The 19734-nt window shown below is 35.7% G+C and overlaps 1 protein-coding gene across 4 annotated transcripts in view; it reads right to left on the bottom strand.

Annotated features, from left to right (window-relative positions):
* Nucleotides 1-19734, bottom strand: part of LOC136036316 (uncharacterized) — a 106729-nt gene that overhangs the window by 15227 nt on the left and 71768 nt on the right. For all 4 annotated transcript variants that reach the window (XM_065718467.1, XM_065718469.1, XM_065718470.1 and 1 more), the window contains exons 6-11: nucleotides 17672-18102; nucleotides 12254-12339; nucleotides 8970-9100; nucleotides 7603-7730; nucleotides 6009-6261; nucleotides 3461-3680 (exon numbers count right to left, since the gene is read on the bottom strand). In XM_065718467.1, the coding sequence (XP_065574539.1) occupies nucleotides 3461-3680; nucleotides 6009-6261; nucleotides 7603-7730; nucleotides 8970-9100; nucleotides 12254-12339; nucleotides 17672-18102 (1249 nt within the window). The remainder of the gene's footprint in view (nucleotides 1-3460; nucleotides 3681-6008; nucleotides 6262-7602; nucleotides 7731-8969; nucleotides 9101-12253; nucleotides 12340-17671; nucleotides 18103-19734) is intronic.

The raw sequence follows: 19734 nt of genomic DNA, 5'->3' as shown, positions 1-19734 counted from the left end.
CTGTGCGTAAATTATGGTTCAATACCACTTTCTAGGGTTATAATGAGAGAAAGGTTGAGATGGCTAGGGCACTTTCTGCGGATGAAGGATGACAGATTGCCCAGGATTTTTCTTTTTCGCCAACCGTCTCGGGCTAAACAGAAAGCAGGTCGTCCGCGGTTGGGAGAATATCATAAAGAAATATTTAAGTGAAATCGGAACTTCCTGGGAAGGTGTAAAGAGGAAGGTTTTGAATAGATTAGGATGGAGGAGAGGCGTGCGTAGCTGTGTTGGCTTCAGGCGGTTTCGTACTGCAGTGTGTTATTAGTACTAATAACATTGTAATGACGTCATGTACTAATATAAAAGGCTGCATCCATATTGGATCCGTAAATGACATCAAATAGCCAATTTTTTCTTAAGAGAATTATCAGTCTAGTCTGACAAGCTCTTAGGAATTTTTATAAATATAAGAAAATATGACAAAAGGACGACCCAAAAGCCACAAATTTATAATCATAAGCAGCGCAATAGCACTGCCCAAGTAAAGAGCGATGTGGGCACAATGTATTATTGTTTATTGTTTTTTTTTAGACCAGGGCACTTCGTATTGAAGGAGGTGTCGTAGAAACTTCAAAAAGGTCTCATTTAATTGGAAACCGAAAGGGCTAGTGCCCTTTTTAATAGTCGAAAGTGATTGGAGGGTAACTAACCCCCCTTCCATTCCCACCATTTCTCCATACCTAATCAAAATTTTGAGATAGCCATTTTATTCAACGTAGTTGAAAGATCTGGAAATTAATTATTCAAGTTTGACAACCCCCCAACAACCCTCAGGGCAAGGGTTGTAAATTATACCCTCGGGGCAAATAAGGTTTACATGGAAAGGGTGATCATATAAACTTCGGAGGGGGCTCATTGTATTAAAAATCAGAACTTTTAATGCCCTTTTGGGGTTCACAGTGATGGGAGGGTGGATACCCCCCCCCCCACACACACACACACCTCTTATTTTCCCGAAATACATTATTATAAAATTTTGAGATGGCTATTTGTTGTCGTACAAACTTCAAAAAGGCTCATTTGATTTGAAATTGAAAGGGATAGTTTCCTTTTTGATAGTCGAAAGTGTTTGGGGGGCAAGTAATCCCCTTCCCACGCCCGCCATTTTCCCAAACACATCCAAACAAAATTTTGAGATAGCCATTTTGCTCAAAGTAATTGAAAGGTCTGGAAATTACGTCTTTGAGGATGACAATCCCCCAGAGTTCTCAGGGCAAGGGTTGTAAGTTAAGCCCTGGGGGTATATAAGGTATATATAGAAAGGGTGATCGTATAAACATCGGAAGGGGCTCACTGGATTGGCAGTCATTAATTCTAGTTGTCTTTTTAAGATTCAGAGTGATCAGATAGCGACCTACTTCGAAAAGAGAACATTCGATTGTAAATTGAAAGGGCTAGTTCCCTTTTTAACTGTCAAAAGTGATTAGCCATTTTGTTCAAAGTAATAGAAAGCTCCAGAAATTATGTCTTTGAGGATGCCTCCCCACCGCCACAGCCCTCGGGGCAAGGGTTGTTAGTTATGCCCTGGGGGAATATAAGGTTTACATAGAAAGGGTGATCGTATAAACTTCTGAGGGGGCTCATTGAATTGGTGATAAGAAGTTCTAGTGTCCTTTTTAAGATTGAAAGTGATCGAAGGGTACACCACACCTCATATTTTCCCGAAATACATCTGACAGAAATTTGAGATGGTCATTTGTTATCGTATAAACTTCAAAAAAGGTTCATTTGACTGGAAATTATAAGGGCTAGTGCCCTTTTTAATAGTCAAGAGTGATTGGACTATTAAAAAGGGGGGCAACTAGCCCCCCTCCCACACCCACCAATTTCCTAAGCACATCCAACCAAAGTTTTGAGATAGCTATTTTGTTCAACGTAAATAAAAGGTCCGGAAATTATGTCTTTGAGGATGACAACCCACCCCAGAGCCTTCAGGACAAGGGTTGCAAGTTATGCCCTGGGGGATATAGGGTATATATATAGATAGGATAATCGTATAAACTTCGGAGGGGGCCCATTGGATTGGTATTTAGAAGTTCTAGCATCCATTATAAGATTCAGAGTGATCAGAGGGTGGATACACCCCCCCCAACCTCGTATTTTCCCGAAATGTATCTGATCGAAATTTTTAGATGGCTATTTGTTGTCGTAGAAATTTCTAAAAAAGCTCATTCGATTGGAATTTGAAAGGGATACAGCCCTTTTTAATAGTCGAAAGTGATTGGATGGCAACTAAACCCCCTTCCACGCCCACCATTTCCCAAACAAGTCCATCAAAATTTTGAAACAGCCACTTCGTTCAAAGTAATTGAAAGGTCAAGGAAATATGTCTGTGAGGATGACACCCTCCACCCACAGCCCTCAGGGCAAGGGTTGTAATAGGAACAGTTTGGTGTGTGAAGTTGAAACTAAATGGCTTGTTGTGAGGGATGTTGAACAAATCAAAAGAAAATATTTGCATGCTAATGCTGCTGCTTCTACTCATACTACTGCTACTATTACTACTATTTTTTCTTCCATTACTACTATTGCCACTAAACATTAGGCTACCACCATTAATAATACAGCTACTACTACTACTACTACTACTACTACTACTACTACTTACTACTACTACTACTACTACTACTATTAAAGCTAAGTATATACAAGGGAAAAGTTTTGGACATATAGAAACTGTATGGGACTAAATCAAAAGAAACTATGTCCACACAGGTTGTCAAGCGGACGCATCAGAAATGCTTCAGGAATTCTTGATGATATCTATTAAGTTGAAACTTTCAGCGTGTGTTGAAGGGGCTGCTAAAAGAAACCAAAAGGTGCTATGTGCGTACTGCTACTAATGCTGCTACAACTATTGCTACTGCACAAGCTAAGGGTATTAAGGTGAAGCTTTGAGGAATATTTAAGCAAATGTTGAACTAAATCCAATCAAACTATGAGCATGTGGACTTTCAAAAAGGCCACGAAGCAATATTTGAAGAACAACTTATATTACCAATTTGGACCTTTAAAGGTAAGTTGCGGAGGATTTTGAACTAGCCAGAAGCCACTATATTTATACTTATAATACTACCACTATCGTCAATGTAACTAATGACGCTAAAAGTATTAAGATGAAACTTTTAGAGAATGTTTAGGAGTTTTGGAAAGGTTTATTTTTTTTTATTAAATTATAAAATAGTCTGAAATACTGGCACAGCAAATATTTTAGATATTGACGTTATAATTGTTTAAACTCATGGTTATACCAATGGTTATTCCCGAAGAAAGACCGTGTAGCCACAATTCAGCAATGACTCGAGCCTCGAAAGTTACAAATCAAGTTAAAGAAAAGCTGAAATCAAATGTGATTAATATGGAAACAAGATTTAGGCTGGTAAATTATCTAATATAACTGTGTAAGCCTCATACGTACAAACACACTTTTCTTGCTCCTTCCATTCGACATTCACCCCGTTTATTGCAATAATCATTTGAGCAAGTTGCTGGAACACAAAAACGACCAGTCATCCTTTGGTCCAAGTCCTTCTTGTCAACAAAACCGATCTTGCAAGCACAGTAAAAGGATCCAATTTTGTTTCTGCAGTTGGCATTATGTGGACAATCGTGTAGTCCTATTTGGCACTCATCAATATCTAAAAGAGAATCAGAGAATGTGGTAGTCTCAAAGCTTTTTTGTTTTAAGAGTTTAGTGGTATTTCAGAACGATGTTAAGAGTTCAAAACTGTGTCATTAAACAAGATAAAAATTCAACGACGTAGCATCGACATCTTCCCATTGAGCGACATGTCCCCTCGATGGATAAGTACTCTCATATATATAGTTTGTTTTTCATTTCCGCTATTTTAAAACATAAAATAAATTATTTTTTCCTAAGTTTAAACAAACCAACGTCCAAGTTAGAATTCCGTTGCTCAACGAAAAGATGCAGATTAGAAAATGACATTACATGCAAAAGACAGCCAATTTCACTAAAAAAAAAAAATATATGAAGTATGTGCATACAACATTAATATCATGAAACAAATTAAAAATTATAAAGATCACCTTGTATATTATTAGAAGAAGCATATTTTATTTCTCCCATAGAAGGTTTTCAATCCCAGTGGAAGACCCAAAAATAAAGGTTTTATGTTCATTTTGGGGCAGAAATGCGATTTGTTATTTAGTTCATCGTCCTCTATATTCTACCTGCCATAGAGAATGATTCTGACACATCCATGCTTGCCCTGTGAGGCATACCTAGGTCAACACAGTCCTTTAAGGCTTTGATGTCCCCAAAATACATTAACATATCCATTGAACGACATAAACAAATTTCAGTCACTTCCAAAATTCAAAGGTATTAATGCACTAAAAATATTATAACATATCTTAGAAGAAGCATTATCTCAACTACCAACGTTTGAAACTAAATGCTCTAATTTGCCAATTAGCTTTAATCTTAAATAGTAATTTATAGTTACATTTAAAATTATCGGTTGTTATTGGTAATTGTTCAGCAAAATCATTTGAAAACCATATTAAACTGGTTTTATCCTCTAAAACAAGTACCTTCAGAAACATCAGGTCTTCAATCTTACGTGTACGGATAAATAGAAAAAAGTGTGAGCGTCTGAGTCACATGAAGGGCGGTATAACACATTCAAATGTATAATAACAGTATTTTGGTAAAAAAAAAATTATGAAAATTCCTTTATAAAACTCTTTCGTCCCCAAACACACGTGCTTTTCTGAATAGCACGTCTCCTGCAACCCAGAAAAATTGAAATTCATAAATACATGAATGAAAACGCAAGGCTTTCAAGACATAGAGAATCGGTAGCCACATAATGACTGGAAATTTACCTGCCAAGATAAATTTCAATTTTTCTGGGCAACAGTAAAATAAATGATTGCTTTCCTTTCAGTGGATTAGGGGATGAAGACATTTTCTTTTTTAGCTGTTTTTTTTCAAGTGTTTTAGTTCTTGTAAATATTTCAGAACTCTAGTCAGAAGTATAAATTTTAAGTCTATAACACTAGACTTGAAATCCTTTTGTCCGTGAGGACAGAGGTTCCAGCCCGATCCCGCTGGTTATTCGCTTGGGAACAGGGGCCACTGGCATGACTCTTAAAGATCAGCTAGAGTCGACCCACCTCTAAAAGGGTGCCTGAAGAAATCTGGGGAAAGTGAACAGGAAAGGTGCGCAAAAGCATAGGATCACTGGCCATCTACCCCCCATTGCACTTCCTGACTAAAGGGCCTTGAAACGGATATCAGCACCGCGAGTAGGGATTGTAAAGTCCGATTCCGTATGCTCTACTCTACCATTATTCAAGCTGAACATATCTTTATACTAATAAATATAGCTTGTAAAACTTCACGCCGAGATCTTGTTCATTCTCGTTTGAACAACCAATAATAACAGCTACTTGTAAATGATGAACGTCATACCGGTAAAAAGGTTTTTAAGTTTCTGAAGATTTGAAGGGTTTTCCACTGACACACTAGATTCTTAAGACAACACTCTTTCTTTATTTATAAACCCAAACTACGACCTGGCAAAATCCGAATCCATAGTTGTTTTTTTTTTTTTTTTTTTTTTTTCAGGAAAGTTGTCAAATCATAATCTAGATCATGAAGCCGCAATCCAGATTGTCAGCGGAGCAGAGTTGTCATGATCTAGATTGTCAACTAAAGACAAAGTTACGATCCAGACTATGAATTTACAATCCAGTTCGTCAGAGGAAAATCCCTTTGATTTTTGATATTTTATCCTCTAACAAACAAAGTTAAATGTGAAAAAAAAAGGTCTATCTGCGTTTCTAAGAGATACAATACACATTCAGCAAAGAGCCGCTGATCCTGTGCTACAAAACCAATTAAACTGACAAACTTTGTCATCCTATCACATAATCTAACTTCTGGTGCATATCTTAAAGCCACGTTATAGAACGATTAAATCCAAATTTGTCTTTACCATCAATCGCAATAACTGGGCTTTGCGACCCCTCCACAAATAACTGACTAGAACCAAGACGATTGCTAAAACCTTCAATTGTATTAGTTATCTGACGCTGAAGTTCACTTCGAAACGAGGGGCTGGATGTAATTGGTGATGCTTCGAAACTAACAGTAATATTAGCAGCCATCCTGTCTTTGTATTCCATAAAGCCCATCACTTTTGAATCCATGTAAAGTGGTAATAAGGAACGAGCAAGGAGTGAGTCGATCTAAAAAAAAATCCAAGTGGCATTATACATGAATGCAGGCTTATCTTAGTTTTGACAACATTTTTAGATAAAATAAATTTTAGCAGGGGGTAGGGGTAAAACTAGGGTCTAGGGGGAAACTAGGGCCTGGGAGGGGCAGTTGCCCCCTCTGCCCCATAGAAAATTACACCCTTGACCCCAACCCCTTGCCGCTTAGTAATTGGAGACATGTAGGCTCGCAGTTCTGAAACTACTCAAAGTTGTATATACGAGATGGATTACTTATCATTATACTTGCTTGTTCAAATTATTTACTTGGCAATTCCACTGTAATTTTCTCTCCATAAGTAAGATTTCGCATCCAAAGAGGAGGAAAGACAAATGAAAACAGTTCTGAAGGAGAATTCAGGCAATTCTTCCCAAAATTTTTGAAGTGAAAACAAAATATGGTTTCATCTTTATTGCGTCAATTATTTAGTGAATAAAACAAAATAAGTTATTATTATATAATTTAACATAAAAAAAGCGTTGTGATAATAAACAACATATTTGGGCGTGGCAATTATAGAGACATCAGCCTGGTTTCAGTAGGTAGAGAACTGCTTAGTATGATGACACTTTCTAGACTTAGAAATGCTGCAGATAAAGTTTTAAAGAGAAGAACAGTGTGGTTTTAGGAAGGGTCGACGAAATTTTCACGCTTAAATTTATAATTGAGAAGTGCCTGAGTCATCAAACACCTTTATTCCTCAGTTTTATACATATGAACAAGCGTTTGATTCAGCTGATGGACGATCTTTCGCGAATGTCCTATCATTGTTTGATATACCAGACAAACACATTAAAGTGATTAGTGCCATGTGCAAGAAAAACATCGCTGGGATTAAGGTAGGAAATGATGTTTCGTATTAAAGCAGGAGTTAAGCAGGGTTACATTCTATCTTTATTTATATTGATTTTTTTATGGACTTTGTATTAGGGAACACAGCAAAGGCAATGGAAGAACAGATAATAAATTGGGGAAGTAAAACTCTCGTGAACTTACATTATATTGATGATTTAAGCATCCTAGGTGAAAGTGTTAGCAAAATGAATGAATTTCAAGAGGTTCTAGGCTTTCCACGGTTCAGAGTGCTAGAATATGTTTGAAAATTTCAGTTAAGAAGACTAAGTCATTAAGAACTAGGAACACTTGAAGATAAAACGGTGATGTTGGGTGACGAGAAGATCAATCAAGTGGACAGTTTCACTTACCTAAGTAGTATTATTAGTAAAGATAGTGGCTGTATTGAGTTGTTAGTAGTAGTAATAGCATATATTTTGCCATTTTAATGGTAGGACAAAAGAATAAATAAAACTTACCGCGAGCTTCGTTTCGTCTTTAAGTTCCTTGTATCCTGAAGAGAGAGGGTCAGCATAATCTTTTTTGAATGTTAAAGGTCTTCCAGAAAACCTGTCAACTTTCAGCGATAGAGCCAAGTTGATGAGCTCTAAAATGCAATTTTAGACAGTTAGTAAAATATTTTTGAAATAATCAGAATTGTAAAATATACAACAACAACGAGTTTTTCAACATAAGATAGGAGCTGTTTACTATCAAAAATCTGTACTGCTAATTTGTTAAATATAATTGAAATAAAAAATAACTAAAAAAATATATAAGAAAATCACAAGATTAAAAAGGGTTAATTTAAGCTGCAAAAACGATTAAAATAATTACTACTTAATTGTGAGGTTTTTCTAAGGTTTAAAGCTAAGATACGGGCTATTTTCCAGCGGCAATCTTGACCGCTATCAAATATTTCGATATTAATAAAAGACTGAATTAAGAGCGAAGAAGAAAAATTGACGGAACATTAAGAACAAACAACAATAAGGATAAATTTCATACAGTCAATTTAAAATTATGCTTTCCCCATCATGTTTCGTTGTCATTCATCGAGCAATGTCAGTATGGTCTTACAGCCAATTCATAATAAAATACTGTCCTAGTGACAACAAAGACTGCTTTTTAAGTATCCCAATGGTACTTTTGATAATGTTACACTGGCGATTAATCACCCGATTTTGAAAAATTCGGGTGGTTATTAATATTTTTGAAAAATATTTAATTAAAAGATTTTACTGAAAAAAGAACCTCTATGTACTTTAAATTTTACTCGTATTTTGTATCTTAATGAAAAAAAAAAAAAAAACAAATCTTGACCTAACCCCTCCTCCAATATTATCTTGAATTGGCACCATTACTTGAATAATTTTGAATAATTTAGCTTCTAAATATTACAACTACTTAGCTTTACATTAGGCTTTACATACAAAGCTTGACAACGCATTTCAGAGAAATTGATCTTGCAAAGCTATGTACTAAAAGCTGAAATATGGACTATTATGTGACTTATCAGTGAGATGTATTATTTCCCTTAAACAGAACATGTGATATTGTCCTTACTTAATTTATTTATTTTATTTTTATTGTTAGGAGTTTAAATTAACAAACTATTTGGAACTAAATTAGTTTAAAAAAATATTTAGAACTAGAATATTTGGAGGACAAAGAAAAAAATCAAAGGAAAGAAGACAGTAAAGAAAACACAGATGAAAAAGCTTGGATATGGCGAACAGACATCCAAATTGTGGATTCCACAATGTCATCTGTAGCACAGAAAAAGAGAAAACGAGCAGAATAGACAGACTATTACAGTTCCCCCAATGTAGAGGAGTCATCATACCAACACAGCCGAGTCTTAGGTTTTTCCTTCCCCAACCAGTACGACAGACACAAGAGGCTCCATATTTGTCCGTGTTGCACGTCTCTCCCACTTCACATGTAGAATCATCACCTTCCAGACACGTATCAATCCTAAAAATAGAAACAAGGTAAAAAAATACCATTGTGACAAAAACCAAAAGGTGGATCTAACATTTTGAATACTCATCGAGGAGCAAAAAGAGGCTTTGGAATAGTTTGCTGGGAACAGTTTTTCAAACAATTTATTGGGAAACTTTCCTTAGAGAATAAACACAAAAATATATTAACAAAAAAACTGTGTGCTGCCAAAAAATACTGGTTAATTTTTGGTATTTAATATTGAAAAATATACCCGGTAGCCTTTCAGCTAGGAGTGATACAACGGTTTTGCTCAAATCTGCGGATCTACCTTTCTCTTTTGTAAAAATGAAACACCATTCCCTTTTTAGGCACCCCTGCAAATGTTTCTAGTTAAAGACTGGTTTTCCCACTAGAAGAATCTTTGGAGTACAACAGTTCATTGTTCGCAAGTTACCAATGCACCCTTTAGCCTTTGTCATGTAATAATTAATGAGTTTGTTATTTTCTTTAATTGATTGAATTTGCTCTTATTTATATATATGATCAACCAACTGAATAAGTCATTGACAAATACAATATTCTACATTTAAAAAGCGTAAGAAACGGATAGATCTATTTTGTATTTATTTTCAAACTTTATTTTATAGAGGAAAATGCACTAATAATGAAGTTATAATACAGTAAGTTATGATGAATAACAGATCAGCATTAAGCTTCAAAATCAAACTACCCTTTATATGAGATTAAATTAAAAATCAGTATACACCAAGAATATTATTTTGCGTCAAAAATGTCGACACTCATTACTTAACACAATTTTTCTTGTCCATTACATCAAAAATGGTACCCAAGGAACTGTTCCCTAGGAAATTTGCATGTTTTCATGAAGTTTTTTGGTAGCTTAAATAAATGGGCTATCTGTTAATCTTTGGCTATTATGAAATTGAGACAAAAAAGGCAAAAACGGTAGTCTATTAGGGAGTAATCTTGCGCAATAGGTAAAAATTCCTAGTAAAGAAAGAATTTTAACAGAGTTTTCGTTATTTTATACCATTATTATTAAGGAGTGACGCGGATGCTGGGAGAATTTGAGGAATCAGCTTAAAGATATTTTGGGTAAAAACAAAATCAGAGATTCCTAAACTAACAAGCTCAAAAAGGAAGAAATACTTTGAAACAAAAATTAAGCCTGTTTTATTTTTATCGAAAAGAAATATCCTACATGAATTTCGGTTACACATAATTAAAAACCGAGAAAATATGCACAAAATGAAAACAAAATCTACAAAAGAACCTGATATAAACTTATTCAGATTATTCTTCCAAATGCTAAATCTTATTGCCAAATGCATAAGTATGCAAATAAGAACAAGGTAATTCTGAATTTCGAAATGCTCGTGAAACAAAACGTCACCTTTTAAACAGTAGAAAGACCTGTACTATTTTTCAAATATGGACAATATTATAGCAGCTGAATCAGTTGAGAAGCATAGTTTTCTTTAAAAGTTCATTATACACAGTTGTAAACACCTCATCACAGCGCATAGCCACCTGTGCCACCGGAGGTGAATACAGTGCTAATAATCAAATTGAAAAAAGCATCTTCTTTTTCTAAAAAATATCTTCAATTTAATTTTTAATAATAAAACCCAACTATGAATAAGTGGTAGTTGAAGCAAATTATGCCTGAATTCTAGAGATGGGATATATACGGCACAATTTGAAGATAACTACTTCTACTTCTAACAACAATTCACTGCTACACCAAGTCATTAAGGGTAACACAGCTACGCACACTCCTCCTCCGTCTCAATCTATTCAAAGGCTGCCTTTTTACATCTTACCAAGAAGTTCCCATTTTCCCTTAATTCTTTCCTTGCAACATCCTTTTAACACATTCGGAGGTGAAAAACCTTTCGAATTTGAAGATAATACATCTACTAATTCCAACAAAATTTTAGAATCACAGCTTAGAATGTTTCCTTTGGTAATTATTTTAGTGCTTGAAAAATGCTAGAGCGTAAACAAATTTGAAGTGATATAAGCTACTTTTAAAACTTTAGCAAAACAGAGGAGCTGATTGGCTCAAAAGTAATTGGTGGCCAAGCTTAAAGTGAATAGCATAGACGGTGCTGTATATCTATATTATTGCCAGACAGGGGTACTAATTCAGGAGAGTATAAGTGGAAAGGGAGAGAGAAGTAATTTTTTGAAATTATTTTACAGACTATACAAAAACTACATTTTCCAATATGTAGGAGAGGTAGGGGCATTTCTTTTTAATGAAAACATGACATTAACCAAAACGCTAGTGACTTTATGAAAGATGAAAACTTTTAAGATATCGGCAGTCTAGAATGGCAGGGCTCCATAAAAAGTGCACATTCAATTATAATGTAATTTCAAAAACTGGATGATATACTTCAGGAGGTGCTGAAAAGCTCAAGCAACAGCGCGTAATTTGCTTTGAGGCAGAGGGGGACAACTACCCCCTCCAGACCTCATTTTCCAGCTAAAATTTCATTTCTGCAAAAAAAAATTGTCGAAAATAAGGTAAGACTGCATAATCCAAATATCCAGGGAAACAGGTCAGTTTTGTTTAGTATATGTTTCCCCTTATGGTACTATATGGCTCATTTTTCCTTTTTCACTGTCATTTTCACTTGATTTGGGAAAATTAGCCTAACTTCGGGTCAACCAACAGCTTGAAAGTTACTTTTTCATGATATAGTCTACTTTAACACTGAACAATATCAATCAGCAGCTTCAATAAGTTACAAACTCAATAGCGTCATTATAATTATGGCAATTTCTTACTTATCACGATAATTTTTGGTGTCGGGTAGCTAATGTAGAGTTTTGACCGATTTGTTTACGCTTACTTTAACATTTATACCAACACCATAAATAATCTGTTAATCTTGAAGAATCAGACTTTCCAATATTTTGCTAGATTACAATCAAGCACCATCTGCATTATTCACTTTGAGCTATTGACCATTCAATTTCTTGAAAATCAGCTCCTCTATTTCGCTAATTACTTTTAATCCTTTATCAGCTCTATTTATTTTTAGTTAAAGGATGCCATATATAATTTCAGGATTTAACTTTGCCACGAGTTGACACTTGTGTGTAACAGTTTTGATAATAAAAATAATGAGAAGGTTAAAAAAAAATACTTACCTTAATGGCGATTCATCTCCACTAGGGGATTGACTGGAGGTAAAACTAACAGGCTTCTTAATGGGGCTTTCTTCAATCTCGAATGTCTGAAAATATTGACAATTACTAAAATGACGCACACAGTTTATCAAATGGAAAAACAGTGTTACTTATTATTGCTACTACAAACTCATCACAGCTTCAAGCCACCAAATTGCGTAAGTTCGTCAACTCTACTGCTTTTGTCTTGTTTTAAGTTTCTGCTAGAACGGTTTCCTATAAAGTATCTCCATATTTTAGTTGATGATAGTAAAATTATCCCAGCCGAGTATCCCTCCACTTGCAATAAATATCGTACCACAATGGTACAGGAGTACTTGCATACATCTAGGATTACAATCAAATGAGTCGACAGATTATCAAACCTAGTTAAAGATTTTTGCCGTTACAAGGATCAATTGGCAGAACTTTAAGAAGAAGTATTAGCTTGCAAGTTTTTGCTGGTATAGACTGCAGATCAAAAGATTTTCAGAATTCGTCCCGTGTATCACTGATCATGGACTTGAATAGATGCAGTGTTTCTGCATGCACAGATGGAACACCCATCATGACGGGTTCACCCTCCCATTAGACACTTACGACTCGAACTCTTTTGCCGATAAGAATCAGCTTGTTACGAACATTTTCCATTATTTTACATTGTCTGGGAGATCTACCATCTTGCCTGCCATGAATGAATGTTTACGCTCTCTCGCGTGACAATGACTTTGTTAGTATATCAAGGAGGCACACTCGTGCCTCTTTAAAGAGGCGAACCACGACAATGTTAAGCGATCTTCGGTTCCAGTGGTCGCAGAGGGATGGGGAGGGATGCATTTCGTAGCCCGAGCTCCAACTAAGAAACTGCCAAATTTCATCCCCCTCCGACTTTTCCTTCATGGGGAATGAAATTCACAAGTTAAGGTCCCCTAGGGCCCAGGAGCTTATCTGCGAAATTTCAGCTCGATCCGATAACTCCTTCCCTGTTTTCCAGAAACCACGCATAGCCACTTAATGTTCATTTTCTTTTTTTTTCCTCGACGCCTACAGGTCACAGCCGACATCGGATCTGGGTGTACGAAGACTCATTCGACGCAGAATTCTCCGAGTATGTGCCCATGAAACTTTCGTCGGAAAATCTTAACCCCCCGATTTTCTAGCTTAGAAAAACCCATTTTCCCATAAGAGCCCATGTTAATTTTTGAAATTCTTAAAAGTTATTTAAAAGTTATATTTACATACAAGCAGGTATTTAGCTCAGTCGGTAAAGCGTGGGAATTAAAATCCCAAAGTCAAGGGTTCAAGTCCCTTATCGGGCGGTTTTTTTTCACAAGATCAAAATAAAAGTATATAATTTTGATAACACCTGGACTGCTTATCATTTGAGAGATAACAGAATATTAGCTTCTTATGAGCACAAGAAACATTTCGGTCATTCTATCTATTTTTTTTTTTATTTTATACAATGATTTAAAAGCGGGGGGGTTGGAGGGTGGCAGCCACCCAACTTCCTCTCCTAATTCCTGTACGAGGAGTACAGGAATTATTAAATTACATCTACCATGGATTGTAGAAAAACGTACAGAAATAATATGAAAAAAACTTCGTTTTCTTAAAAAGTTAAAGAGGCTGCGTCCCAAGTCGAACCTTAAAACGTACAGGAATTAGGAGAGGCAGTTGGGGGGCTGCCGCCCCCCCAAACCCCCCGCTTTTAAACACTCTTTTGTACAGGTTTTTTGTTGTGAGGGGCTGCCGCCCCCTAACCCCCCGCTCTTGGCTTCGGAAAGGCCCTCTTTTAATTAACAAAAAATTGAAATGAATGAATAATGGAATAACTTCGAAAAATGTTAAGCACAAGAGGACAGGAGAACCATTGCGCCGAAACTAGTAATTAGTAACAATGAAGTCCACCCACAACAAAAAACCTGTACAAAAGAGTCTTTAAAAGCGGGGGGTTTGGGGGGCGGCAGCCCCCCAACTGCCTCTCCTAACTCCTGTACGTTTTAAGGTTCGACTTTGGGACGCAGCCTCTTTAACTCTTTAAGAAAACGAAGTTTTTTTTCATATTATGTCTTATAGATCCAAGTAATCCGCCTGCAGTAACTGAGAAGAAACCTAACAACACATAACTAGCTTTACCTCTATATTAATCAAAACTTTCGTTGTTAGAGTAAGAACTATTTCCAAATGTGGGTTACAAATTCGATCGTATGCAATTATTCCGCAGCGAAATTAGAGCTGAGAGAAAAAAGTAACAAATAGTATTAAAATCTGCAGTCATGAAACCAAAAAAAGCAAAGGAACTACCTGGAAACATCTTCGACTACAAAAATCTCGTCCTTTTTACTGGCTTAAAATTTCGCATAGAAGAGCTAATCAAATGGGATTTAACTTTTCGTTCTTTTTAATGATTTAAAATTGCACACAACAACACAGACTGCCAAATAAGGTTTTAAAAGAGTGGTAATATTTGGCTCCCCTTTGTGACATACGCTTAAGAAAGAAGGTAATTTGCTTTGAAAAGTGTGTGGCATAAAAAAAATGAAATTACAGCAAACTTTTTACCAGTGACTAATCGAAGACCGATCTCTCTTTTTCGGTTCAACAAAACCTTCTACTGTCTTTAAATGCAAAACCTATAATCAAAAAACGACAAATATCCAGAACTAAAAGACATAACTTCATGAATTTAAAATATATCCACTATTAAATTTTACGAGCCAAAATCTATGAAACTATGCATTGAACGGAAGCAGGGACGTACAAAGTGGACCTTGGGCCTAGACCCCCAGCCCTCACTCTCGAAATCCGAAATATTTCCAAATTTCTGGGCACTTCTTATTCAAAACATGATACTACTCCCTCGCCCTTCAAAAAAGGGCCATTTTACGTTCCTGAAATGGATAACATTTTCTTTTTATAGTCATGGTCCATAGAAGGAAATATGGTAGTATATTCAATTAAAATAAGGTTCGTAATTTACAACACTTTGTTCACTACCATCAAGCAACTTTCCAACTAAAAACAAGTTTTGGCAGTGACATAGTTACGTAATATACATAGACATAGTTACTGTCAACGAGATACTGTTTTGCCGTATCTTTATTATTATTACATTTGTAATTGCTTAGACCGTAAATTAGTATTCGAAACAGGGAATAGTATTCTCACTGGGATTTTTATTTTCAATAGCCCTATATCTATAAATGTAAAAAATTGTAACAGTCAATGCTGACATACAATTTATTACTAACTTCGAAAAGTTTAGACTCGCGGTTTGAGGCTACACAAAATGACCTAGTAACGCTTAACGTAAAATTGTTGCTGTTATTTATTTTTAAATAATAATGCACCAACAATGCCAAAGGTCACTTAGTATGGTTCAAATTTTTTTTTTAAGTTACTCAAAAAATAGAAAGCTAGAAAAAAAGCTGAATATTGATTTCAATCTTCTATTTCCAATAACTTAGTTCTTCTTTTTTAGAATTATCTTCTTTTTCAGAATTATCATTACAGAAAAGGGGAAAAATTAGCTTAAACTAGGTGCAACTAACATATGTACGTGTTTTCACAGAAATATCACCTGTCCCTATTGGTGTCCGCACAACTCAGCCATCGTTTCAATCAACCCCATTCAACTTAACCCCTTCATCCATAAGTCAAATCAACTTGTTTTTAACTTAGCCCCCATTCAACTTAACTCATTTGGCTGGAACCCCCCCCCCCCACTCAAGACAGCCCCATTCCATTCAGTCACATGCACTCCAACTGTCATTTAACTTCACTCCACCCTCATACAACTCGACCGTGAGTCGACTATGGGTCTCAACGTGAGTTTTGTCACAGAGCAGTGTACTTTAAGTTTAGTTATTTCCTTTTTTTAATTAAACCCGATTGAACCTTGAACCTTGAACCACCCATTCAATTCAATCCCATTCAACTCAATCCCCGTTTGTGCTTGCAACTGGTTACACGTTAAGTTAGGTTGAATCTAATGAGGGTTGAGGTGAATGAGAGTTAAATTAAATTTGAGATTTGCATGGGCTTGATTTGCATTGAGATTGAGTCAAATGGATTTATTTAAATAGGGGTTATGTCAAATGGAGGTTGATTTGAATGAGGGTTGAGGGGAGGCATTTAGCTAAACGGGTTTCATTTATATGTCGGTTAAATTAATAGTAGTTTGAAATACATGAGGCTGAGATGCACAAGCGTTGAGTTGAATGGGATTGAGTTACATTGGGTTTTACTTAAACGGGGACTGGAAAATGCACGAGGACGACGTTGAATATAGTTAAGTTATTGTTTATCTGCATGGGAACCATCCCTATTGTTAATACAAGTGCCCATTTACTGTGTAAAAACAGCCCACGGAATTACCCCAAGGTGTATCGCGGGTGTTGCGCGAAAGTATCTGATTTTGAGGAAAGCAAATTACCCCATAGACATTAAACAAGCGTGTTTGAGCATCTTTTGTAAGACAAAATAAACGGAATTTCTTTTCCTTAGACACAGAAGCAAAAATGTTAAGACTGTCACAGATAAAATAACGGACAAAAAAAAACTGCATCAAGTATTTTTTTTTTAAAGTAAAAAGGAAAAACTATTTCACTCACGTTAGAAGAGAAAAAGAAAATTCCTTTTTCAAGAAACAGCTTCTTCTTTTTTGGTTGACTAAGTTAAGTATTTTCTATTTGTTGCTTTCTGAGAAACTTACTGAGCTACGACCAGACTTCGTCCATTACTGTTGGCGCAATAATGGCTGAATTTGGCTGAAATCCTAAACTACGTTTTACCAGTTCTCAGATATTTTGCCAAAAGCTCAGACTAGGCATGCCATTTGTTTCCAAATTAGCGGTAGTTTCCAAATAATGATGGTAGGGCGACATCCCTAGTTGCTAGGCATGAGAACGTTTATTTATTTAATTTTAATTGATGTGGTTTTGTGTTGGTGGGAGATGGTGTGGACTTGGATTTGAATTTCGAGGACGAAGTGGTAAGTAAAAATAACACAAAATTATTTAATTGGATTTCTTGTTTTTTTAAAAAGAGACTCTTTATTTGGTATTTATTTTTGTTTTAACCCCTATGTAACGGGCCATGGAGCCTTGTAGGGGTAGAGAGTTATTGTTGTCCATTTATTTTGATGTTAATAAACTGAACTGAACTGAAAGCATCCAAGTTCGTTCACACAAATTTGCTTTACTTTGGAATTTTTCAGAAAGTTTTGCAAAAAAGCTGTTTTTGTATGGAAACGCAGGTTGGGCTAGTGTTTTCATGATTCATGAATTTAAATAATACTTCTTTTTAACCTGAAAAAGATCTTAAGATTGATCCTTACATACCTCAAAAAATACATGAGGTGGACCGTACTGTAGTCTAGCTAAAAAAACATCTTACCCCAATGCCTTTTTCTTTGACAGTTGTTGGTGCACTAGCAGAAGGAGCTACTCGATTTGGTCCAGGAACAGAGGTTTCTTGTGGAGTTGTAGACGGGAGAGGACGAGGCACAGAAACAGCAGTTCCAGGACGAGGGACAGACGCTATTGTCCCAGGTACAGCAGCAGGCAGAGAAGTTCCAAGATGAGGTACATCTTTTGCACTGCTAGATGAGGTTCCCGCTATAACTTGATCTTTATGAGGTTGAGGGCTTTGGTAAAGAAGAGATGATGGCTTAGGAGCTGGAGCTGGATAGGGAGTAGGTCCAACTGTGTGAGCTGTATCAGGGAAGAGATTGAAGTAGGTTCTCTTTCCATCGATCGATACAAATTCGTCACCGGGTCGTCCAACAGTCAAAATTCCATCTTCACCTCGTAGCTGCTCTATGTCAACTAAAAAAAGGAAACAAAATATTGATGGGGCATTGTCTTAAAAAAGGATACAACAGAGATGTGACCAATGTTACATTGTTCATAAGCACCCACCAACAGCATATTTAATTTTGCACTAAACTATTATTCTGTTCTGAAAAATAAATGGTAATTGCAAAATATGAAAGGTGATTCGACGGCTAAGCATGATTTTGGTATTGAAAAATTGTTTGGAAGCAACTTTTTCCATTTCAAGAGAAAATATTCAAATTGTATAGCGATCAAATTTAGGGGTGAGAGAAAATCTGACAATCCTAATCAGGGACGTACACAGGGAGAAGGGGTTCTAGATCATCCCGAAGCCTTAATTTTTTACAAATTTATGGGAACTTATTTTTAAGATTATCGAATAAATTATTTTTCTTTGTGGGAGGGATTAAAATAATCATATGCATGATCCTAACTCATCTGCTGACTGATCCTAACTCATCTGCTGACTAATTCTACATAGTGTATCAATATCTCACTTTCGCTTAGAACTTTAATCAACCGGTTTTAGCAAACAACTAATGAATGAATCTCATATAAGAAAACGTATTGATTAGAGTCGAGGCTGACGGAACAAATGAAGACAACATGATGAAGCAAATGAACGATTAGAAAAAAATAAACTCTTGAATTTACAGTAGGCAAATGTAGCAGCAAGTCTCATGAAGCTTCGTTCAGTGGCCAAGGACAGGAGTTAATGAGGGTATATTAGACTGACAAAACCAAGGTGTTTAGGAGTTAGGTTAGGTTACGTATTTATTATAATACGTTCTGCGCGACCTGCTCCCTATAGTTCTTTGTCATAGTTCCCATAGTTTTGTTTCTAAAGTGTTATATTTATCATCAGATGTTGGTATATTTTATTATTATAAACCCAACTTCACTTCATGGGTGTATTTCGTTTAACAGACAAGTACCATAACAAATATCATTAATTCAAGCTTATCTCCATCACATCAAATTTATTAAAGGATAATTCAATCATCACGGCACCATTTTTACAGTAATTTTTTTTCCATTCTTTACTTTATCAATGATCTATGGGTTTTATTTTCCTCTAATGCACAATGTCAGCTTCGAAATTCAGATTTTTTAATTAAAAAAGCTTTACCTGAATCGTAAAAACATCAAATAGATGGATACTGAAATCTCTTTTAAACAAGAATTAGGTAAGCTATTGACCCTAATATTTTACTCAAAAGTTCGCGCAATCGCAAGTGTCGTTCAAAAGATTAATGCACAGAAATAACTGATAGAGATGATAACTTAAAAATATAATTGTACGATTCAAAGAAACCATGAGGTAACCTATTTTTGGCATTTGAAACAATGAATAAAAGAGACAACTTACTGACACACTATAGAAGTAAACTGTGGGAACAATAGCAATAATAAGGAAGAAAAGATTTATACTTGGCCTAATCGTTGTTCACTATGGTGGTTAATTCTTACTAGCCTGAATTAATCCTTACTTACATGATACACAAATCAGGTGTCTCGTGATTTAAAACAGCACTAATAGGAGCTAAAAACTTATCCCCTTGATTTACTTTAATGACCCGATTGCTCAGTTTCAATCTAAACCGTCGCCTTTTCGACGTCATG

This window comes from Artemia franciscana, chromosome 15, assembly GCF_032884065.1.
Source record: "Artemia franciscana chromosome 15, ASM3288406v1, whole genome shotgun sequence".
Taxonomy (NCBI): Eukaryota; Metazoa; Arthropoda; class Branchiopoda; order Anostraca; family Artemiidae; genus Artemia; species Artemia franciscana.
This window is presented reverse-complemented; position numbering and strand designations above follow the sequence as displayed.